This window comes from Oxyura jamaicensis, chromosome 1 (genome assembly GCF_011077185.1).
Source record: "Oxyura jamaicensis isolate SHBP4307 breed ruddy duck chromosome 1, BPBGC_Ojam_1.0, whole genome shotgun sequence".
NCBI classification, from domain to species: Eukaryota; Metazoa; Chordata; class Aves; order Anseriformes; family Anatidae; genus Oxyura; species Oxyura jamaicensis.
Genome location: NC_048893.1, coordinates 86,791,389 through 86,816,653, shown reverse-complemented (window position 1 = coordinate 86,816,653; position 25,265 = coordinate 86,791,389). Strand labels below are relative to the sequence as shown.

Below are 25,265 nucleotides of genomic sequence, written 5' to 3'. Positions count from 1 at the left end.
GATGAACATGGGGGTTCTATACTGGTAAAGCAATCTGCAGCACAATGAACAAAGTTATTCTCAAAGCTAAGCTGTACCTTTGGGGTGTACTGATATTTAAATGCAAAATAAAAACAAAGCATGGAAAGAGAAGCATGAACAGTACTTTTTAACACCAAAAGCCAGCCCACTAAATGGGGAAGTTTACTAACTGTTCTGACACCTAGGTGCTGGTTTGTTATACTACATGTGAAAACATACTGAAAGAGCAGCAGAAGGAAGTGATGTCCTATTAAAGAGTGACCTTTAAAACAAGCTGGTATTGCTAGTTTTTTCACCCAGAATAGCCTAGGCTGAGTCTGAGCAATCAAGAACAGATAACTCTTCAAAAGAGTTATGAGGTGATTTTCAACTTTCTGTAAATTACAGACTAGGACCCACAACAAACTTGGTTCTGCTTTATCACAAATACTATCTTAAGTGCTATCAGGTAGTCATATCCCAAAGACTGCCATTAGTTTCCACAATTACATTAGAGTGACTAATAGCGAGCTAGTATGAAGTTGTCAAATAATTACTGAATTGGTTGCTAATAACGCCCTAACACAGGTCTGTCCCTCTCTCTCATTCAGACACACAAATCAATGCACAACGTGTCCAGCAAGCATACTTTGTTTAGCGCAGGGCGAAAGGACTTCTACGGGCAAACAATGAGTTAATTATTGATCAGCAGTAAACACATGATTCTGAATGTAGGTAAAAGATAGACACGTACTTACCAGATCTACCAGGCACAACGCAGAGGGAGAAACCATCAATAAATATCTTCTCTTCTGCAAGAAGGCACTAAAGCCAAGAAAGCTTAATCTGTGAAATTACTTATTTTAGAAGTTTAAGATAAGATGTGCTATGTTGAAAATCACGTGAGCAAGCCAAGAAAACAGATGGTAGAGAAACTTTTAGGCCTTCTTCCTAGGTACAAATTATGCAAAAGGAACATCTACATGTGTTTTCTATTTGATGGCAGCATGTGTAAGAACACATTCTGCATAACCCTTTAATAAAGGCAGACCGCATAACAACAGTGACCATACAGACACTACAAGACAGCAGAAACATAGAAGAGCAGCATTTTCAGACTGCTCTGGTACAAACAGCTTCAGATGATACATCATCATGTTGATTAAGACAAACACATCCACATGTTCTAATCTTGTTTTTCCTTAGGAGAAAAGCAAGTCCTCAATTAGAATTGGGTATTTCTCCTGTCCGTATGTTTGCCAGAAACTATTATTTAGCCAGACCCACTACTATTTGTACAGAAACATTTGATTCAGGTTCACAGAAAAATGTGAATTCTCCAAACGCTGTAAAATTTAACTTCAATTCTTCAACAAATTTGCCTGATACCATTGCCTTTTGGTCTGAAAAAATGTTCATAGAAGAAAGAAGGATGAATTACCTTCCTTTCTTCAAAAACTACATTAATGTCTGACTCAAAAATTTTAAAATTAATTTTTGCCCCAAAATTTTCAGTTTCATTCCACAGAGAATTTTGCTACTACTTTAAACCATGCTTGTGTTCTGTGCTCCAGTTTCACTTCTGTACTAAGACTTCTGTATTTGCCCAGTCTGACAACTGATATTCTGAACAGGACCAACTGCCCACATATTAAGTCAGTCTAGCAGCACGTTAAACCTGGCTTACTTTCTGTACAGAATAAAGCAAGAACACCAGTGCTTATAATACGATGTTAACCAGGTGATGTAAGATTGCAAGAGTTTCCAACTAGGAAGATTTGCATTTTTTTATCATAAATCCTTGCTGGAACCAGAAGGGGATTTATTACCAAAAAATGACCCTTTTGTAAAATTAAATGCATGCATATTTCCAACAGTAGTTATGATACTTTGTGGATGAATTCTCTCTCTCTTCTTTCACGTGGCCATGTTTCCTAGATGCATCTTTAAAAAAATAAATTAGACCTGAATCAATTCCTACAGTTACTTGCAGATAAGGTTATTTTCCAATAGGAAAGCAGATAGGTACGTTTCAGGAAGAAGAATGAAATCAATAAGCTAATGAAAATAGGACACTAAATTACATCTGTCACTACAGACTTTATAACACCAAGAATGCCTTGAATTTGTCTGGTTCTCCAGCAACTGATTAGGCTGTTTGTCACTAAGCCTGTCAGACAAGCTGTGCTTTCCCACACCTCAAAAAGCTGCAACAGAAGGACAAAGTTGAAATTGCCCTTGTTCTTTAACACTATTTCCACTCTTTGTTATTTAAAGTTTCAACTTGGACTGAACTTTCTAAACAAAGAAATGCTCTTTCCATGTATGGCTTGGAAGTTACCGATTTTTTTTTAATTGGTGTTTTCAAAGCATTTCATGTAAAATGAGGAATAGACATCAAATTTGACAATATTTAAAATATCGAAAACTACTCCTTTTGCATCAAAAACCATTCCCTATAGTAAAAAACAAACAGACAAACAAACAAAACCTTCTGATTCAGTGGAATCAAATTTTACTTAGGTCTTCACTGCACTACCTGTAAACTAGAATGTACTCAAAAAAGTCTAAAATCAATGCATAGAGATCTAGAAGGCACATAAACCAGAAGATGCACAGTAGGAAAAGGACTCCAGCATAGCAGAATTTCTCAGGAGTTATTTCAGTAGAAGCAAAATTCAGACAATTAATGACGGTGTAGGATTTGCCAGAAGCTATAACTGAAGTTACTATGTTTGCATACATTTATAGCAGCTCCTACAGCAGCAGTCTTCATTGCTAACATGAATTTTTAATACTAGTCCCAAATAGGAAAGTATGAATGTACAGTAAAATTGCTGCAAGTACACATCAACTCCGTCAGGTCATGTACAGCCACTTTGATACCCAGCCAAGCATCCAGTTATTTTCACATGTGGGTCAGGTTTTGTAATATCAGGGTATATTTGTACTACAACTGCCATAAGATGTTAAATATCATGGTGTTGATGGAAGCCACTAACTAGTTTGCTTCACTACTGCTGCCCATCTGTTTTTCTGCTATATAATTGGAGAAAAAGGCCTTCCATTACTAAAAAAGAAAAAAAGTATAATCATGCCACTTACTTCTGTCAACAGCCTGACAAAGAAGAACGTGGTATTTGTTATCTCAACATACTGGAGACAACTGAAAGGCTAATTCACCTTCCTAAAGGAGGAGAATAGACACCTTTTTGGGAGAAGGAAGTTTCAAAACATTCTGACAGAGCAAGCTGTTTCCCCCCCCACCCCTCAAAAAACCAACCAAAAAACAAACCCACACATTTCTTGGGTGGAGAACAGCCATTTCCTTTGTTACCAAAAAATTCAATACATCTTTGAAATGAATCTGATAGGAAAATCCTATGACATGACTTAGAGGGTGTGGCTAAGCTTTAATGTTTCAGCCAATGTTACTCTTCACTTATGTAGACATTGCTTAAAATATTGTCCAAGAAAGAAGTGAAAAATAGTATCAAAAGAGGAAAGCTGTTTTAAGCAAAGAACAGAGAAATTGGTTATAGACCCTCATAAGTAAGAACATGGTACAGAGGACAGCCAAGACAGGGATCAGTTGTGCCACACTTCCTACCCAACCGTAAGTTCAAAAAATGCAAATAACCAACTTTGGATTATCTGGTAGAATTAGAGTTGGATGTTTGTGAAACAAAGATGTTGTTGTGAAAACTACAAAGACTTTAAGTGAAGCTATGACATATACATGACAGTCCTTTTCTCCCATCTTCATCAGAACTTGCATTTTATAGAGCTGAAGATAACTGCCAAAGCCTGGATGTGTCTGCAATACCTGAATTCAAACAACATTATGGACACTTTAACATAAAATGGAAATCATGCTTTTCAGGTGCAATTTAGCACAGTCTAGGCTGGGACAAGTTGTCAAGATTGAACCCTGCTCTAACATAACCTTCTCCCATCCTCCCTGAAATTTTGCCTTGCATTTGTTACAAATTGAACAGACCACATACTAATATTCCTTTGTCTCCCCCAAAATGCCATCTCCAAATGCTAGTCTTACTCAAGTGTAAATCTGAATCACCCTTCAAAGAATGTTATTTACCACTGCTTTAGTTTAAGACGTAGTTAAATTTTCCTAATAAGATCATCACTTATTTTCCTTCAGCTTTCAAAGCCTTTTTCCACTTAGAGGAAACAACCATTCATAACTAGGGGAAAAAACAACCTGTCTCTCAAGTGAATATAAATCAGAGAAACATGTCTCATTTTCAGGAATCATCTTAGCAATGAAGCCAAAAAGATTAGGCTTCTACTAATACTAGTAAAGTAGACTTTAACTTCCAATATCGAGGAAAAAACAGTCTTCTGTTGAAAGGAAATTGAAAGAATTATGGAGAAAAAAAATCCACCTTTTATTGCAGTGTATATATAGGAATGAGAGTGATTTATTTATTACACACAGACTTTTATTAAAAAGGCTGGTAATGGAACATTTTATTTTAATGCACTGACTTTGATAAAAGGTTAGTTACAGAAATTGTGTGTAATGTTGTATGTCACATGGAAGGGTTATTTAAAAAAAAGATTTGGTAGAGGATCTCTCTTATTTTAGTTACATTGTAAAGTGCCTTGTGTAGTCATATTCTATTGTCGGAATGACTGCTTGTACAAATTTCAAGAAAATAAGAAGGTACCTGTGTTTATTGTTAAGGAAAAGGTGCAGCAGCTAGAAATCCTCACCCCTCTAACCCCCAAACATACCAGAAGTCACACGCAATGGTCTGTTCAACAGTTTTTCTTGCCAACAGGAAAACAGTACTTAAAAATTATACAGTTAGAGATTGGGAAATTTATACAGTAGAACTCTAGTAGTAGATCTGATGCTTGTCCAAGTATACAGACCTTTCTGTTTCAAGTTAAAGCGGGGAAACAGATGTTCCTTTCAATAAATCTTACAAACTACACAAAAATTTGTGATCCCATTTACATACTTAATATGTTATTAACAAATGCCAAGGTAAACTGCACCTAGAAAGGCTAATTCCTAGCTACTTTCCCGTCACGGTCCTCAGTGGCTCAGTTGCTGTTTTGAACAATTCTTTGGAAGAACTCCTTCCTGTTGATGAGGGAAAGTAGAGAAATTAGCTTTGCTAAGCTTTGAAGTCTGCCTTCCTTGAAGTCTTCCTAGTCTCCCTTAAATGAGTCACCTTCAATGAGTCACCTTCAAACACTTTTTGTGCCCCAGTCTGTAATGTGGAATATGCTGGATAACTGCAAAGCTAAAGTGTCTGTCCAATTGGGACTGAGGCAGACAGACAACCAAGAAGAAAAATAAATCACAATTTACAATAATAATGTTATACTGGTACTTGATAGAAGAAATACTGCTTTGGTACAGTCTCATTGACCATTTTTTGGCAAACGCAAACTATGTGGCAATGATGTATGAAACTGTCTGTTAAAAGCCCTCAATTATGTTAGCAATAGCAAAAAAAGTAATAAAAATCTTGACAATAAGCTTTTTCAAGCTACTAAGAAGCAGACAGCTTCAATTAACCAGATGTATTTTCCAGTTCATTTTCAGTTGCTTGCTGCACAAATTTAGCAAGTCTCAACTCAGTGAACATGAATTTTACCGATTCAGGGCCTCTAGCTGCTCAGTAATCCCGTCCCTTGCTTGCCTTGTAGCTGCAAAAGCAGTTAGAGTACTGTTCTGAAAAGATGTACTTGCTTTTAATACCAAGGTTATTTCAATTATAAAGCACAGTACCAACTTAGTACCAGCATAATGGCAGTCACCTGACTAAAAGGAAATTGTTAGGCATTCCATACTGATGTTCAGAACAATGTCATCTTCACTGCTTTGTCAGCCTAGTGTTTTACCAAAGCCAGGTTTGTCAAATATTCTCTTCACTCCATGTGAGCAGCAATAGGATCTCCACACCTGTCAGAAATGAATCTCAGAGCCAAATCTAACACAGAAGCAGCATCTCTTTACTGAAAGGATTGTTAGGCATTGGAATGGGCTGCCCAGGGAAGTGGTTGAGTCACCATCCCTGGAGGTCTTTAAAAGACATTTAGATGTAGAGCTTTGGGATATGGTTTAGTGGGGACTGTTAGTGTTAGGTCAGAGGTTGGACTCTGATCTTGGAGGTCTCTTTCAACCTAGATGATTCTGTGATCTCTCATATTTCTAAGTCTTTAATATGAGGTAATATCATAGCATGGATTCCCAAACTTCATTTAAGCATGTACCAACTCTGACCACACTCTATGAACCTCCAGCACAACCTCCTAATACATCCTCCTACATCACACTATTAGATCCATACTCACAGCTACTTCTGTCACACCTGTACAGAGACTCAACCCCTGTCCTTCAACACTACCTACTTTCACTTGTGGTTCCTGCCCCACTCTCTGCAACTGATTAGTGGTGTTTGTTTGGACAGAAGATCTCATCTCAGAACTCTAGTGTGCTACCAAAAGAGTTGTTTACTGCTTTCACACACCATTGTATTTCAGTTTAGGAACCCTTAGGTAACAGCTCCTTACAGTGCAAAAAAATCTCTAGAAATACCATGCAGTAATGAAAAAGGATACATGTGAACTCCAAGTTCTCCCCCACCTTCTGCAACAGTCTCGATTATCTTCTTCATCACTTCTGCATGCCTGAAAAGCAGTAAAAAAAATATTTTAAAGACAAAGCAACTCCCTCTTCATTTCAGTAAGATTATATTTTGCACAAATTAAATTTTGGATGCTTAGCTTCAGTGCAGGAGGAAGAAATTTTCAGTTTATTAAGGGAGAAATCAAACAATAACTGAAAATATTAAGTCATGAACATAACATTATTTGCCAACCCCTTACATTGACAAGGGAAGGGGAGGACAGGCTACACTACAATGTATTCTGAGTAGCACAGTGAGAGGCATTCTGCTTGCCGCTAGCATATCTGTTAATTGTGAAGTGCTAAAGAAAGCACCAGGAAATTCTCTAGAAGGTAATCCTTAACAGAAGCAGGTAGCCACCAGAAGTTCCTAGATGAACCCCCTTTAGAAGATGACTAGAAGTTGTAACTTTCTTTCACTGCCTCCTATAAACTTTTAAATTTGCTTAAGTTAAGAGACATAAAATACTTACATAATTCACAGAGCTTCCTAGGAAAGCCAGGCTAAACCTGCATAAGACACCTTTTTGCTCTGGGACCAGGGAAACTTTCCCTGGCTACAGCTCTAACATGGGTTCTATGGCAACAGTTTCTAAACTATCTTCTGCTCACTCATGATTAAAATCATGACAAGGTTTAATCTGACAAACTCTCTAAATCAGATTACTATTGTGCAGTGGAGGATGAACATTTCTTCATGTGACTGTACTTCGAGGTTAAGTCAGTGACTTACCAGACCTACTATGAACCAGGCAAATATTTGTGTACAAAGCTGATCATAGGACTATGACATGGAATTACAAAAGAGCTGAGATGAGAAGAATTAGAAGAAACTCTGGTCATCATCTAGTCCAGACCTCCCTGTGCAAGGAATAGTGAGCTAGAACAGATTGCTCACAGACTGCAGTTGAATATCTCCAACATGAACACTTCAAATCTTTTCAAGACCAGTTACAATTTAGGAATAATGGTCTTGTGTTCAGGATAGCTCTTCTACCTCATAACCTATAGGATGAAGAACATAACAAATCAGAGGAGAGAACTACTGTATGGTTAATGGAGGTTTTATTTATATATTCTTAAACCAAACTCACCTTACTTTCATCTATGCATCAACCCTATTTTAAATTCATGATTCTGCAGGCAATCATGATCAGAGTGACAATATAGTGCTGTGGACACAATTATACAAGACTTCACGCTAGTCAACAATAGCGGTTTAAAAAAGCCATCCTGAACAACTATGTGCTTATGAGATCTAGAAAGAGTGGTAAGTACAGTTTGCGTAACTTACTGAACACGCTTTGATGTTGCTATGCAAATCCAAATAACTGACTAATTGTTGGCATTCAGAAATCACCTCTGAAGTTAATCATTCTGACAATGTCTGTGAACACAAGGAAGGAAGCTGTTGCAAAATTACCAAGACACATTGTAAACAGGAACATGTACGTCTGGGGAAATACAGAAGGTCAGCATTTGCCATTTACTGTGCTGCTGATCTGTACAAGCCAGCTACTCTTCACAGTCGATTGCAGTTCTGGATCCTCACGATGCCATGGCAGAACACATGCTGTATGTGGTACCAAGGCCAGTTACTTCAATATAGGAACCTCACTGCTGTTATGTTAAAGTTTTGACCTCATCTGTAATGGTGGGCTACTTTCTGTACTGGCACAGAGTACAGGTCACCCCGCAGCTGTTAGAAGTGTCTTACAGGTTACAGGTTCAATCACAAACATCTTAATGATGATTGTTCTTTTTGTTTTTTTTAAGGACTAAAGTTGTCTCAAATTCTTTAACAGCCATTGTAATAGTCATTCTTACAGTTACTTTGGAGAAGCTTTGTAAGAACCTTACAAACTCTCAAAAGTTGGTTTCCCTCCATTAGAAAATTTTGAGGAATTAACATGAGGCATATACCTCTCCTTCCATATAAAAGGAATATGATAACTTATGCAGAAATGTAATCTAAGGCATCCTATCTAGAAAACTCAGAGCTCAAAGATTAATTTTATTTTACTTCTGATTAAGAGCTCCCCAGAGATAAGCGGTTGTCTTAATTCAAGGTGACTAAATACTACATGCTCACCAATGCCTGTTCCAGGACCTGTTTGTACATCGCTTGAGCTAACAAATAGGTCAGTCATTTGAAACACCTACTAAAATCCCCTAAATTACTTGCAGGTATTACTTGAATCACCTCAGGAGTTGGTTGATATGAGTTATTCCTATTCCAAGTCAGAAATACCCCTGTTGCTATTGAAAATAAATTGAAATATGTAGAGTTAAGACCTTACATTATGGGGCTATAAATAAATTGAAAGCCGCTGATTTCTTAGACTGGTAAGACAACCATTCATGCTCTCATTGGGCATTTTTGCTTTTTAAGTGAAGAACCCCCCTCCCATGCTTTGTAAGTGACTAAAACTTTTGGTTAAATAAATAAATTTCACAATGGAATTCAGCACAATTGACAAATTGGCATTCTCTGAGTAACAGCTAGAAGGGAAACATCACACAGAAAAGTAAACAGAAACAATAAAAGCCATCCAGACATATTGGGAGAAAAAAAGAAAAAAACATCTCACAAAATGCATACCTCCACCAGATGTGATTGATCTGCCATAGTTAACCAGTTTGATAATTCATTTGTAAAACTGATATGTACAGTGAGAACTGTGATTAAAACAGTTTCCAGCGATTAATTGAGGAAGTTGAATATGTTCCTGCCAGTACCATAAAAATGCTGACAAGAAATTTATCTTCCAGCAGAGCTGCAAGATGAACAGTTTCAACTAATTACTCAAAATAGAAGCAATCTTAAGCAGCTGCCCATGGCAATCATCTTCACTCTACCGCCCCATTTCTCTCTTTTCTCTGACGCAGGACAAAGGGATATATGCATCACAAGAACAGCCAAGCAAGGTTAGGGCTATCCAAATACCTTACATTACACAATATTTGTAATGTGTAGGGAAGCAACAGCAGCAGAGCTAGATAAACACTGGAACTTCCCAGCTAAATTAAGAAAACCAGTACTTTCGGCCTTATTATTATTTTTTTAAATCTCAGAAGCACACACTTTCTTAGCTGTAAGCCTTATTAAATTAAGGAGATGGAATAGCTTGCCTTGGAGAACAAGGGAACATACCTAATGCTTCAAAAGTCAAGCAGCATGAGAATCTAACTTAGCCAACGTCTTCACATCACTGGTACCTAGCAGTCTTATAGAATTAATAGAATACCATTTGAAACATCAATTTTAGCTATGCTATCAGTCACCTTTCACATTCTCAAACTTTCCCAGGTCAAGCAGGTGCCAGTCAACTACACTGCCTTGTTTCTGAGAAGGCTAAATTTAAGATTACTGACAAATTGGTCTCACTGCAATACCTTTTTTCTTTTTTGTTCTTAAAAGACTAATTGCAGCAAGTTTGATGATGCAAATTGTTTCCTCAAGAGTAGATGTGGATTACATAACAAAGGCACTGAAACTCCACTCACTTCAGAGGAAAAAATGAAATAAACTCACAGCTCTCCTTCTGGAAAAAGAAAACTCACTCCAAGTTCACAGGCTAGTATTAAATTGGTTCTTAGTCTGCAAAGGAATTTGCAAAATTGAACAGGTTACATTGTAGTCACAGCCCTACATAAACCCCACCTAGTTAACAAGGGCTGTCATGCCCAAATGTCATCTTTGTTTCTTCTCAGAGTGCCCTCCAACCTGCATCCATCAACAGAAGCTTCCTCACAACCAACTTAGTAGCAGGGCTTGCAGCAGTGAGTAGACTAAACCATGGCATCACGCTTTTTTTTGTCTTTGCTTTGGTTAGTCATCTTCCTAATCAGTCTTAAGCCTTCCTACATTCATCCCACCTGATACTCCTTCAAAAGCACTAGCTGTGCAAGGAGCTGGATGTACTTCCAAAGCCTACTTACTGCAAACAAGACAGAGTAACAAATAGATTGACATAAGACTTCTGTCTTCATATGTTACAAGAATCTTTGCATCACACCAGAGGTCTACCTCATTACCTGACAAATTCATAGTACGTGCCTAAGAAGCCTGAGCAAGCACCTAGTAATACTTCCCCAAAATACTTCGTCTCCAGCAGTACACAAACCGCAGATGCCCTAATACTGAAGCTGTAACTTCACTTGTAACAACTCTTAACAGACCTTTTTTCATTATATTGCCTGAACAACTTTAGTTTAATTAGATGTATGCATAGATGTATGCATTCTCCCTCCTTAGGGTTCGTGATGGAGGTCACAGAAACCAGAATGCCCTCCTTAGCTGCATTTTGCTAGCTGAAGGGTGGCATGTTATTCAAATAATTCCTTGCATGGAAGAAGCTTCATAACTGATAGCAGTTATCTCTAACACCCTCTTTGTACCTCTTTCAGTTTTAGTCTTCATTCACCTCAAACTATAGAACTGATGACCAGAACTGTACTGCAGTATTTGATTTTTAGGTGGTGCAACACATTATTCATAGAAGCTTAATGACATTTTCTGTTCCACCTTTTATTCTTTCCCTACTAGTACTCCATCTGCTTCCTGTACTGCTCCTGAGTACCAAGGCTTATTCTTTGACAAATCCTTATTCTTTGACAAATCTACTGTTACTGCAGTCTTAGACCTGGTGATTTTAAAAAAAAAAGTTCACTATTTAAAAATTTCTCAAAGTCAGGTGTACAGGGGAAAAAGCTGTTCCCCACTTGCACACTGGTTTCCCTGCTCAATATTGTTCGGACATAAGCCTGAGTGCTTGATGAAAGCAAAGACTGCTGTAAAGCAGTGGTTAAAGAACTAACATCTGGAAGAAAGACAAGATGCAGATTTCTGAAGTTTGTGAATATACATCTTCATAACAAGATCAAGAACAGTCATCCGCTGGTGCAAAGCTCCCATGTTCTTTCTATGTTAAGAATGGTATGCCCTTCCTAAGACTAATCATACAATTAAAGATGGCCTAAACCATTAACAAGAGTGTTTTAAGTCTGCAAAAGCTACCATAAACTCATCAATGATGAGCTCATTATTTGACATCTCAGCTAGTGACGTAAGATCCATGTGTGTTTCTTCAGGTACAAAGACATTTACAAAGACTGAAAGACGCAATTGGAATTTTATTTATTTTAAATTATGCAAGATTAGAAAGTGTGTTTTTCTTATTATTATTTTTTAAGAGGAAGCCCAAACTCCTATCTCCAAGATCTTAACACTACCGAGAGGCTGAGGAGTTACACTAAGATACTGGCTCTGCATCACTAAGCCACCTCAGAGGAGATAAATGGCTTATCATTTAAGATGAAAGGTACCTTCAAAGACCTGCTAGAAAAAATATCTGCACAGCTAGTCCAACTACAGACTCCTTGCATTTTGGATGAGAAATGTGGAAAATGCAACAGAAAACACTGAGAACATGACTGTGTTTTGCATTTGTTTTCAACAAATATTTCAGTGTGGCATATAGAAGACCTACTTATCTGCATAAAATTTCAAGGACTGCTGGAGGAAAAGATGGCAGCAGTTACAGAATAGGAAAGTTATTTCAAACTGAAATGAAATAGCTTTTTTCTTCACCCAGAGTACACATTATGCAGCAAATTAATGCATAGAACTTTTTTATAGCATTCTAGTAGTCTGCCATCTTCTGGAATCTATAGGAAAGTGGAAGAAAAGCAAGCCAAGCACTGAAGAGAGCTCTAACTTCATAATACACTTGCAGCAACAAACACTGGAATGACTTTGGAGAAAAGCTGTTATTTGCCTTTCACACTCCCTCAGAAGTGAGCAGACCACTGAGCTGCTGCCACCTGTGGAAATACAGCCAGAAAATCTAAACAAAATTCCTAACAAGACCAGCAAAATGCCTCAGGTCTGCATCCTGAATCACACCAAAAACAAAGACTTACCTGCACGGATGAACTGAGCACATGGGAGGTGGAGGAAGATGAGGATGGTTTTCAATGGTCACTGTTTTTTTGACATGATCTTGACTAATATCTTCATACATATGCTCTACTGTTAAAGGCTGCCGTTGCTACAAGAAAAAAGGAAACATTTGATCAAAAGCGTTACTGGCAAAGAATCTTCTGCTCCTTCTCAACAATGCTAACATTATTAACGTATGAGATAGCGTAAGCTACAAGTATCTAACATACAACAGCTCTGAAGGTACACTGAAGGAACTGTGATAAGATCCATATGGTATAGAAACAGCACTGCATAAAGTTTTACCATTCACCTTGTGTATTAAAAATAAAGGCAATATGTTTGAGAACCAAGTCCCTGGTTCCCATCTAGGCATTTGAGCCATAAATCCTCACAACTTTAACACAAGAAACTTAGTCATTAAAAGAGAAAAGTGATTTATCTGATCCTTTCCCCCGAAGATCATGAAAATACACACCTGCTTACTTGTGTAAATTGACTGGGGTTATTTCTGGTAGCTCTGTAAAGCTAGTAGCTTAAGAAATAGCAATGCATGATTTTCTTTCTTTCAAATGTGCTTGGTTACGAAGTACAATTTTTCAGCGAAATAATTCCTACCTCCTGCAACCCCCAAAGCCCTGTCTGCAACTCCGACTGTATAACGGGTTTTCTCACCATTTCTTCCTTTGAATTTTTTCAGTGAATAAGAAAGCAATAACGAAGTAGCCTTGCTATTTGACATGATCTAATTTCACAGAGGTGAGGAAAAAAGATATAGCTATACCTCGTCATATCCAAATAACCAGAGCCTTGGAGTTTGGTAATATTTGTCGTAAGTGATGTAGAGGTCATAAGTTCTAGTCTGTAGAATAGCATCTTCCCCTCCAACATCAGCTTTAGCTTTGTTAACTTCAACAATCTGTCTTGTGTCAAGTGTTGCCTGGTTTTCAAGATAAAAATGACAATATTAGTACAGTCTTGTTTGTATGCCCTCTTGTCACATCCTAATTAGTTAGGTAGGGCTGTAAAACTGAAATTAATGCTTTTAATTAACATTAAGAAATGTAGGACTTGGGGTTTTGCTTTAATCTTCAAAGTAGGAATATTGATTTCACTTATTTTTTTCCTCAAGTCTGATTTCTCAAGGAAGCATGCAACTACATAGTCCTATCCCCTCCATTCTTTCACCAATAACTTTTGAACTTTTTGACGATTCCAATGAAATTCAGAAAGCAGAGGTCTCAGTTTATGCACGTGTCACAAAGACCTTAAGAAAGTACCCCAAATAACCATGCCCTCTGTTTTCCCTCATAACACTCCAGCATCCATGTAGTCAGTTGAACCCGCAAGCCACTCAATTCACCACATGTGAGAGCCTCAAGAACAATCACTACACTTTATAATTCTTGTGAATAGAACATTGCATAGAAGTAGAGCAAAGCAGATCAGCGAAGAAAGCAAAATTACTGTAACCAAAATCTTTCAGGACCTAAGAATTAGGGTAGATTGGCAGGAGAAAACTCCACAGGAAACCAAGCTCAGAAATCCCACCACTTATTATAAGGTTATGTGAACTACTTGTCATCCTTATTATTATTTTGTGCTCATATTGGTGATAAGCATTGCAACAGACAAGACAGAACTGTTCACTCACATCATCTGTCTCCAATAGCCCACTTTCTTCATACTCTGAAAAGAAGACCCATAAAATTCTGTGTTCAGCTCATCGTTAGCTGTCTTATTTCCCATTCATAAACAATTCCATTAAAAATATCCACACACATCTAAAGATATTTCTTTTTCAGGGAGATCTCCCAACCCCTAAACCACATTACAGCTTTTAACACAATTTGACAAAAGACTATAACAAGTACATGATGAACAATCCTTAAACAAGTAGTTTTTAGTAGACAGATTAAATGTAGGTATGAAACCAGAACAAAGCTGTGCCATAATCCTTATTTTTTGCTTGCATCTGTGCTGTTACTCAAACTAATTTGCCACTCAACATTCACAGAGATTTCATCACACAAATTAAAGTAAACATGCATCAATAAGACCTTTTTTTAGAGACCTACTTTTTTAGACCTACTTTTTTTAGAATGTACTCCTATAGTTAAAGGCCTGAAATAAATACACCCCCTCATCCAATTTAAGGAAATACCTTCCATGTCTGCAGCTTCCCCTTCATCTTCCTCATCATCATCTTCACAGGATGCTGATCGTTCTGGTATTTTTATATTATCCTTCAGAAGTTAAATTGAAAGCACTGCTTTAAGACAACTGCATTTAAGATGCATCCACACAGTTTAACAGCCCCAGCAAGTTTAGGTCTAGTCAACTGAGCTATGCAGAAAAAGTAACTCCTACAATTTTAACAAATATACTGAACTCACATATTTGCTTATTAAACAACCTTAGTTTCAAAATCCTAGCATAACATTAAAAATCCACTACAAATTTCTCCTCTGACTTTATAGTCCAGAATGACTTAATTCCTAAGCAGAGAGTAGACATGGTATTAAACAGTCAATTTATTTTCCAATAACCCATCTACCTCAAATGAAAGGCAATGACTAAACACACAGATTAACACTTTGTGTGAATCCACAAACAACTGTGCAACAGTTCCATAATTATTTCTGAAACATGTAAGAGCCCAAAAAGGTAGCACTTTTTTAATATAATTGTCTGAGGAAACAGAGTCCAACAGAACTGAAGAATACGACAAGCCCTCAGCTAAATTTTGTGCTGATATATAACATTTGAATCCAACAGACAATTCTAGAGAAGTTCAGAAGAAGGAGGTCTCACTTTATGCTAGTTTTCATGAAGACTTTAGGACAATACTCAAAATGATAAGAATTAGAAACTGCTCTAGTTGTAAGCATCACCAGACTGGTTTCCTCATTGGGAAAAAAAAACAAAAACAAAACAAAACAAAACAAAAAAAAAACACAATTAGTACAAAAATATGTTGCCAAGTACTTTGGCAAACAGTGTATTATCATAAAAGGATCTGTCATTCTGGATTGGACTTGTGCTCCAAGAAATGATGTACTACACAAAAAGCAGATTTTTTCTGCAAACCAAATATAAAAATTGAAATCCACGTCATAACAACAGTTACGCATCACAATAATATTCTGAAAGCACTACGTTTTGTAAAAACAGAGATCACTTTTAGGTATTCATTAAGACTGTTTCTTCAACCCTTTTGTCCCCAAGTTGTGAAAAAGCAGTATTTTTACTATGTTCAGCACAGTTCCATTTGAAACGGTTGAATTTCACAGTTCATAATATCAATAATGTTTTGAGTTGTTTACAATTTGTGCCGTAATATGTGGGAGCCCACTCTCTTTCCCCCTAAACTTCAGAATCTAACGATTTATGCTTGGATAGTTTCACAAATTCTCATAAGGCGTAGATGGAACTCCACTTGAGCCATCAGCTCATCTTAAAGCACTTTGTCTTTGGCTCTCTTAAGCGTACTAAGAAATATGTACATACACACACCCCTCAATTTTTTCCAACTGTTCTCAGTTTCCCAAGGGCTTAAGATTCAGATTTGGCTCCTGTTACAGAGTGACGTTTTGGAGGAGTACCGATAGCGATGACTTTGTAAGATATTTAAATAGTTTTAGTTCTTCATGTGGATGTGAGGATACCAGTTTGTCAAATAGGACTTAATGCGTTTAAACTTTGCTTGTAGTAGTATTTAAAGATTATGAATAAATACTTTACACTCCTACATTATCTTTCCCACGTAAAAATTTCTTCACACTGGCTCTCCAAACATTAGATTCTTGAGACCCAAGGACAGTTTCACTGTAAACACAATGTCATTTTCAGTTTGTAGAATTCTGGCAGACTAGCTAAAGACATTGCAATAGAAACACTGCTTTGGTAAACACACAGTAACAAGGAAATGCACTTGCTTAAACTACTATTGTGGGCTGTAAAGATCACAGAGTACCTGCAACAAATCTAGTGACAAAAGTTATTTTAAACTTCTAGAAACAACGCTAGATTGCTGGAGATAAGATTTCTATTACCTTTACATCCTGGAATAAAGCAAGAGAAATTTCAAAACAAATACCTTACTGTCTAGTGTGATCTCCTTAACTGCTTCTGTTGCACCCACTATACCTGTTAATTGAACAAGAAGTTTGCATTAAAGAAGTTGCTTCTTTGTCAAAGAACACTACAGAAATAGGTTGAGAGGCTGCAGAGGTCTCAAAGCAGCATATGATTTTTCCAGTTAAATGTCACAACCATTTTAGATATTTGAAAGGCTGTTTATTTGGTGTTGGCAGTATGCTTGGAGATGGACATCCATAATGACACCATACTGTTAAGGTAGAACACAACAGCACAGTTCTTGTACTTCAAGCAAATTTTGTTGATGGAACACCACAAAGTAATTTGGATTTTTATTTTAAGGAGTCTTTACACAAAAAATGAGTTCAGCATAGGCATTCACATCACTATAGTACTCAGCTTTGTGACGAAGGCATGCATTTATGAGTATTTCTGAAGCATCTTGAAAGCAAAGTGTTCATGACAAATCGATATCACGGCAGGACACAATGCTTTTAGCTGAGGAAGCAGTGGTAAAAAAAAGCCACCCCAAATCACAGTAGTATCAACTCTTCAGTACCTCCCCATTACGTTCCTAGTTTTAATGCAGCTCTCATCCGCTGCTCTTTGGGATACATGCCAACATATGCTTTGACACAATATACACATCTTATTAGCTCTTCAGATGAGAAATTGATCGTTATGGAGAATAAACCTGGAACCAAATTAAAACCAAAAACCTGGAAACACATTTCTGTGTGGTTGTGTGATTGTTTACAGAGGGTTTTTCCCACCCACCAGAAAAATATGTTGGTATAAAGCATATAACTACAGATGGGTGGAAATAGATTCTCTCCTCTGACAGTGTTTGGAAACCTGGCTAGGTCTAGTCAAGGGTCTTACAGCTGTACTAGCTGGTTACCAAAATCAGTCTACCCTAAAAACCAACCACACTTGACAAAGCAGGAAAGGGGAACACATACTTAATTCAAGACAAAGCTTGGTCAAAAGATTTCTTTGGGGTGGGGTGCTGTATTATGAAGAACAATGCATTTAAGAGGTGCCAGCGATCAAAACCAGAAATCTATAAAAGAAAAAAAGGGTATCTTCTTTCATCCTTCCTCTCTCTAGCCTGGCTGAATGATTTAGTGAGAACATCTACCAGATTACAGCAAAATAAAATAAACCAAATAAAGTAAGTACTGACTGAAGTATATTCTAGCCTTGGAAATGGTAGGAGACAGCATCATTGGAAGACAAGTTGATTAACTTATGACAAAACTTGAAGACAGACTAAAACTAATAAAATTGCCAGTTTTCAGAGGGGAGAAATATGATTTAAAGAGGTTCTGCCAGAAAGAGTAATGAGACAAATTCATTCAAGCAGTAATTTTAGTCTTTATTATAAATGCAAGCCCATCTGAAGACTTCCTATGAATAAGATCATATCTCACAGTAATCACTATTTAATTTTTCTCTTTCAGTCCCCTAGTTTACCTCAGATACTAAAATAAGAGTTATTTTCTAACAATTCTGCCTTTTAACTCAAACCCAACAAAGTAACAAAATGGGAAATACTAGAATAATTAAAAGTGTCTTTGGGTCACCTTTAAGATAAAGGTTCTCAACGTGCTTCACATACAACCTTACTAAAAGTAGAAGTTAGTACATTCTTCAAATTAATATTTTAAAGCAACACTCTCTAAACGAGATCTTTTTAAGGAATGAACTAGTACACAGCTCTTCAACCCACCAATAACTTACTTAAACTTTAACAAGCGAATAATAAAATACTGTCAAGCAAAACCCCTGAAAAGCAGTCTATTTCAGGCATACAAGCACACAGTTAAATACCTAAGCAGCCATGTACAGAGCAAGCGGGTAGCTGGCACTGTAACAAATGCAAAGTTTGAAGCAAGACTTTGAATACCTGCGTTGTGAAAGGTGTCTACCCATCCCCCATCACCATCATCTTCTTCTATAATTGCTTCCTGCTCATCTGAGTACTCCATCTGCTTACATCTTTTGTAGCACGGAACTGCAAAAAATTGCACATCAAAATGACTGCAGGCATTCTATACAAAATCAGATGGAAGTATGAAGTTATCCGACAAAGCCTTCTGAAATATGGTAGTCTCTCATATATCCTTATTTAAGGAATTCTAGAGCTGTATTTCAAATGCAAAAGCACAAACTTAAATATGGTAAGAGGTGTTTTATCTCACTGCAGTGCATCACTTGCAGTGACCGGAAAAAGCTTATTCTTGCAACCCACCAGAACATTTTAATCCAAACACACAAGGATCAGAAAAGCTAACCTCTCATGTCTCCTTAGGCTGCCTATTCATTCACCAACAACTGCAGACGATCTACTAGCTTTCTTCACATCACTAAACCATTTCTAGCCCAAGAACAACTTCGCTTATATTAGCATAAGTTTACTGATTTGTCCTCTGCTACAAGTTTGAATCAGCCATTTATTATTAAATATACCTAATTTATCATGGTAATTATCTAGAAGTTTGGAAGAGGTTAGCATTAATGTTATTTAGGTTAACTTCGGCCACATACATTACTACATCACCGTTCAAGCACAGATCTAAACGAAGTTTTCAGAAAAATTAACAGAAAGAATGCAGAGAGCAACAACTATGTCAAAAATTGCTTATTTTCAGAAAGAGTAGGGTGTAAAAGTCAGAGTGAACAGAGGTTGTCCAGACTTCCCAAATGAAATCTGTAGCATGCCTCTTGGTTTCACCCTTAGCCCATAACTTCTACTCATGTGTTAGGCCAATGCATCATTACCAGCACAGAGGGCATGAACAGGAAACATTTTAAAATGTGTCCTATAAGGGTCACAGCAATGTGGGACCCTAGAAGCACGAGAAAAGAGAAATAAAGCTGGCCATGCAGCCATCAAGACCATCTCAGCAAAGTCCATCCAACACTACTATTAGCGTTTTCACATGACAGTTCCTTGCAAGACCCTGAAAGCCTGCAAGTGAAATCAAAGGATGAAATTACAACTCATTGCAAATACAAATCTCTTCAGGATCCCTTCAGTACTGCAAAGTACTTCTAACGACGTGATCTTTGACATATTTTGGTACAAGATCTCTCAAGAAAATGATTTTGCCAAGATTGTGTTGCAACCTTATCTTTCTCATGCATTTTATTAAAAAGGTAGTAATCACAAATATTATATATAAATAACTGTGAATCTGGTCAAAATTTGCTTTAAAAATGTATTTTATATCACTGCTGTTGAAAGGAGTACAACATTAATTACACATTTAAACTAGAAGCATTGGTGTCACCATGAAAGACATTTTAGGTACACTTCCATAACCCAGGTTTTCCAAAAAAAAAAAGAGGAAAATAAACCTATTTTATTTTTAGAAACTGAATGTGAGCTGAAGGGCAGGAAAAAAACAGATGGACAGATAAGGAGGTTTATGATACTTAAGCTTAATTTCTACTTCAGCAAGGCAAACTGCATTACTAGTATAAAGCCCTAGTAGCTAGCAACTGGTCTAAAGAAGAGATTTTAGATGTGCAGGATTATTATTTTTTTTTAATATCCCAAAGCCAAAACATCCAAAGTGTAAGATATTTGCTTCCCCTGTCAATACAGACAATCAGTAGAGTTGATAGCACAATCAATCATGCTATCAATCCTAAGAACACTTATATTTAAACTTCAGCCTTACCATTTTTAGTTACCAAAAACTGTTTGTCTGTTGGCAGATAAGCCTTGACTTTTAGTTCTTCTCCTGAAGCCCTGCAAAATGAAGTGTACCATAAAAGGTTGAGAATTTGATGATGTGCAAAAGAACCTATTTTCAATTTATACGAAGAACATTCTACATACTTCTCTTGCCTTTTTCTCAGAATTTGTTTGCTATGACTTTACTCTTAGCTATAGATTTTGATCTAGGATATATAGATTTTGACCTCATACCTAGATCAAAATCTAGGTATGAGGTCAAAAAGATTGGCCATTTCTAACTACAAAGTCTTGGATCAAAAACTATTTGCTGCTTCAATAACTACTTAGGAACTACAAGCAAAGATGGGTTGACAGAGGAATCTAATCTATATGAGACGTACTAGTATCAGCAACAACATAGTCCCAAGTGTTTGTAGAGATTAACTTCAGAAAAAGCAAGAAGGACTTGTAAAGATATAAAAACTGGCAATAGTCACCAGAGCTCACATTATTTAAGTGCTTGCTTTTGCCTTCAGTGTTTTTTGGTTTGGAATAAGAATCAAAGCTTCTAAGCAGCCTGTTGCCAACTGCTGACACAGACCTGAATCAACATTTTCTCTGAAGGAGACAGTAAAAAGGCAAGAAACAATGATTCAAGTATAACAATTCCTCCTTCATCTGTTCATGGCCCAGTATAGAGCCAAGAACCTTGATGATACCAACTGCACAGACTGATTAGTTCTATAATGCAAGACATTAATAAAACATAAGTACCTATCTGCACCCTTACAATACACAAAAGATAAGGGATTTCTGAGGGCAAGCACAGCAAAGTTACCTGATGTGTGCCAACTTGAAAGTATTTAACCAACAAGCTCTTGTTTAAAATATAGCAAATACACCTTGATCTTAGCAATTTCAGTTGGACTTGGCCTTTGCTTTTTCAATCACCATTACTAAGACAAACTCAGGGAGACACACTGATGCTGCAGCTGAACACTGGAAGCATGCATGGTATATACTAGCTTATTTCCTCTGGAGCCTTTGGAAAACAAATAAAAGATCCCCAGACAAATCATCATTTCCACTACAACTACACAGAACAATAAATAAGACCTGCTTGACTTAAAGTTCGTATCACTTCATCGTAGAAATAGCGTAAGTTTTACTGCAAGAGTCAGCGTACTATTCTGAAATGATGAATTGTATCCAATGGAAACATATAAAAGCCTAAGTAGGGATGCTAACTTTCCTTAATTCTTTTGATTTCACTTACCATTGCCAAGTAGGACAGTGGTGAACTAAGTGATCTCCAGCTGCAACAAACTGTTAAGACAAAAAAAAAAAAAAATAAAGTACTGTTACATATAGAGTAAGGAAGCAATTTCCGCAATAGTAATATTTCAGTCATGTATTCCTCTGATAGTTCTTATTTACATTATCTGTTTATATTATTTTGATGCTTTAACAATTTTTCAGCTAATCATAAGGACGAAAGTAACTTCACCTGAAGGAAATGCATACTAAGCATTGCTTCCTAGGCGAAGTAACACTTTGTGATTAATAAGCTGCTTTTCTTTGCTACTCTTCAAACTTTCACAAAGACAGTCAAGAGATTAATATGAGAAGATGAATACTTGAACTTAAGCTTTCCCCTAAAACCAAACCAAAAAAGGTATTTCTGTATTTTACTTGAGTTTCAGCTACAAGATGTTTCTCTTCTAGTGTTCAAAACAATTTTGCAGCAAGACAGGAAGTGAGATTGTCACCATTTCATTGAACTAGTGCAAGAACTGCAACAGAAGAATAAGCAGTATGCGGTATATAACAACCATCACCATGCATCACCAACTGATGCTTACTACATATGGATAACCAAGTACTTAGAACATTGAAAAAAACTTGTGTAGAACTTTAATCTGAAGAAATGGTTTTTAAAAATCTTCACTCCACTTGTTCTTATTATCAGACATAACAGGTTTTTTTTAAATCCCATCACCTTTTCAAAGTAACATTGGATATGCTGTGCTAGACTTGCATACCAAGTCAAAATCCACACAGCAAATTCTAACCCACTGGACTTAGTTCTTCTTTGCAAATTGGGGGAGGCAAACCTGCATTTAAGAATAGCAATTTGTGTGCTCTGTGCATTAGTGCCTTTTGAAAAGAAGGCGCATGCCTACTGCTGCGATTGCTTTGTCTTAAAACACCAGGTTACAATAATGCACTTCCAGGCTGACTACAAGCTGTTATGGAGTGACACAACAGGCTTGAAGTGTAAGTGCCAGTCACTTTCTCATCATGCCTTCCAATGCAAGGCACATCTGTGTAGTAGAAAAGACCACAACATCTATTGCATGCAGCTTAGCAGATTTAATCTCTGCAAAAGTGATTTCTTTCAGCCATTTTCCAAGAAAAATGTCTAGCTGAAGTGAAATATTCATTTTTAAGAAAACAGTAATCCCTTCCAATGCACACGGAAATTAAAAAACACACATTGGGCTTTACCTAATAATAAATAACACATGAAACTTTAAAAATTATTTAAAATTCTCTGTTCAGAGAATTGGAACAGCGTTCGTAGTTCCAATGTTGAAGGACTTTATTTAAGATGAAAAATTCAAAACATTCTTTGGAAGTCTATGAATGCAAAAAATATAAAAACGATACTTAAATTTCTTCTCCATTTTCTTCAGCCTAAACAGCATAATTAAACTAGTTGGTTTCACTTTCTATTTCTAAAGCACTAACATTATCATACCTGAATTGGTATGGCAGAAGTGGCAAGAAAACAATTTAAGATTTGCCTGTACTTACATATGAAATGAGAATGGCTACCTTTCTGAGGTACTAGCTAGCAAGAACTCATGACAGGCAAGAATTTGCTAAAATTAAATCAATTACACCAATAAAGGAAAAAAAACGGATGTTGAATTTGATTAGTCATCATTAGCCTTATCACTAATAGACTCATCTTCAGAGACAAGCCACAAGAACCACACAAAGTTTATCACAATGGTGAGTGTCTCAAACTAAGACACAGGCAGAGCAGGTTAAACAGATTCATTACCCGCGAAATCGAAACTCATTCAAAGATGACATCCTAGCATGATCACAGTTGATATCAGTTCTTTAGCAATCACTATTATATAAAGATCAAAATCATCAGGGAATAGGAGACTGTCAAAGGGACAATCAGCAGATCAATGGTCCGGTTTTATCTGAATTTAACAAGACAATTAGTCTTGCTGCATAACCATTTCCCTCCAATATGGCTTTGAAGGGTCCGTTCTATTCATCCTATCAGCATCTACATTTATAATACATACTGTTTGTATTCTTTTACTGGTGTTTAAATGCTGCAAACAGTTTAATCTAACTCCGCATGGTTCTTACTATGTTCTATAGAAAGTATCTTGTCTTTCAGTCCTACTGCAATGTTTTCTCTTCTGCATATCATGGAGGAATTAAACATTAGTAGATGTATCTACTTTCTCTGTAAACAGTTATTTTTATCTACAATACATTAGTACGTAAAATACACAGACACCTATGCACACACAATTATCAGGACACCATGTTGCTAAGCCTGTTTTCTGAGTAGTACTCCCATGGATCACAGAAACCACAAGTGCTTGCATGCCTTGCAACAGAGCAGAAAAAATGCTTGCTACCAACATTAGGAAGAACGCTTTTGCCCACATACACCAGCTGTACTGGTTGTAATTTGTTCTCTCCCATCTTCAAGATTGTACATTGTCTCATGTTTCTTTCATTTTACCTAACAGTCCAAACACTGTTCTTATACCTCTGTGAAGACAACGTGTTTTCAGAACTGTAGCATTTTAACATGAAAAAAGCAGAACAGGGAAGCCTAAATAGCACTGCAAAATCAGTGCTAATATTCTAGAAAAAAATCTTGTTGTTCCATCACAGCAGACTCCTTTAAAAACTAACTACAACTGCTTGGCATTAATCCAAAACGCCATCATGCTGAAGCAGCCTCTTGGGATTGGGAGAGGGATGCTTGCTGTGAACAAGCATATATAATGATTTAGCCACAGCCTTGGAAGGTACCGAAAGAGGAGAAAGAGAGGACTGTTTCCGAGACACAGCAGTACAAGTTCTCCTTTGAATTGCTTATGGAAAAGACCTTTGAAACAAACATATTCCTGTTTAGTTCCATGATATATATGGAGTTGTTGACCCAGCATGAGCTTCCTTATTAGTGTTTTAGGATGTAATACAGGAAAAGACAATCCACATTCAGATGCTACGTTGCATTTCAAGAAGAATTCTGCTGCTGATCTACTTCACCTGCAGAGTAACAAGGCCATTTAGAACTTCCACAGCATGGAAAGTGTTTCAAGAAGGAACTGGCAAAGGCGTAAACAGTTTGAGATGAGCATGATCATTTTGAGTAAAAGTTGTATTTAGAAAATATGGAAGTACTGATATTTCAAAGGTTCTAAATACTTACTTCTTCAGGTGTAATTACTCCCGTTTCTTTAAATTTAGACTCCTGAAAAAAAAAGTTAGAAATTGTGAGTTCTGCTGGCAAATCAACATACCCACTTTACTGGTAAATAAAAATATCTGTGAGATTTTCATCTTGCAGCTAGCTCAGTCCACAAAGATCTCTGAAGCAACTTGGAGGATGTCTCTGCCTGGGCTGCTATATTACAAAATATGGAAGTAAGACGTGTAAGTAAGACTTGACAAAATTACAGGATGCAGGATCTGGAGAAACTGCGAAAAGATTACACATACAAAGTAATTTTTTTTTTATTTTTTTTTATGCAGCCAATTGTATCAACAAATATTAAAATAGACCCCTTATGCCCTGTGTTACATTCACCTGAAAG

At 36.8% G+C, this 25,265-nt stretch overlaps 2 protein-coding genes across 2 annotated transcripts in view; one reads left to right on the top strand and one right to left on the bottom strand.

The window, feature by feature from the left end:
- Positions 1–4,390: 4,390 nt before the first annotated feature.
- ATG3 (autophagy related 3) overlaps positions 4,391–25,265 on the bottom strand; it is a 22,733-nt gene continuing 1,858 nt past the window's right edge. Inside the window, exons 2-12 of the mRNA XM_035314916.1 lie at positions 24,881–24,922; positions 21,677–21,726; positions 20,402–20,472; positions 18,622–18,729; positions 16,711–16,760; positions 14,776–14,857; positions 14,266–14,300; positions 13,396–13,551; positions 12,593–12,720; positions 6,601–6,669; positions 4,391–4,691 (exon numbers count right to left, since the gene is read on the bottom strand). Of these exons, the coding sequence (XP_035170807.1) occupies positions 4,610–4,691; positions 6,601–6,669; positions 12,593–12,720; positions 13,396–13,551; positions 14,266–14,300; positions 14,776–14,857; positions 16,711–16,760; positions 18,622–18,729; positions 20,402–20,472; positions 21,677–21,726; positions 24,881–24,922 (873 nt within the window). The 3' untranslated portion in view covers positions 4,391–4,609. The remainder of the gene's footprint in view (positions 4,692–6,600; positions 6,670–12,592; positions 12,721–13,395; positions 13,552–14,265; positions 14,301–14,775; positions 14,858–16,710; positions 16,761–18,621; positions 18,730–20,401; positions 20,473–21,676; positions 21,727–24,880; positions 24,923–25,265) is intronic.
- SLC35A5 (solute carrier family 35 member A5) overlaps positions 24,636–25,265 on the top strand; it is a 13,426-nt gene continuing 12,796 nt past the window's right edge. Inside the window, exon 1 of the mRNA XM_035314915.1 lies at positions 24,636–24,640. The gene's annotated coding sequence lies outside the window, so the exon portion shown is untranslated. The remainder of the gene's footprint in view (positions 24,641–25,265) is intronic.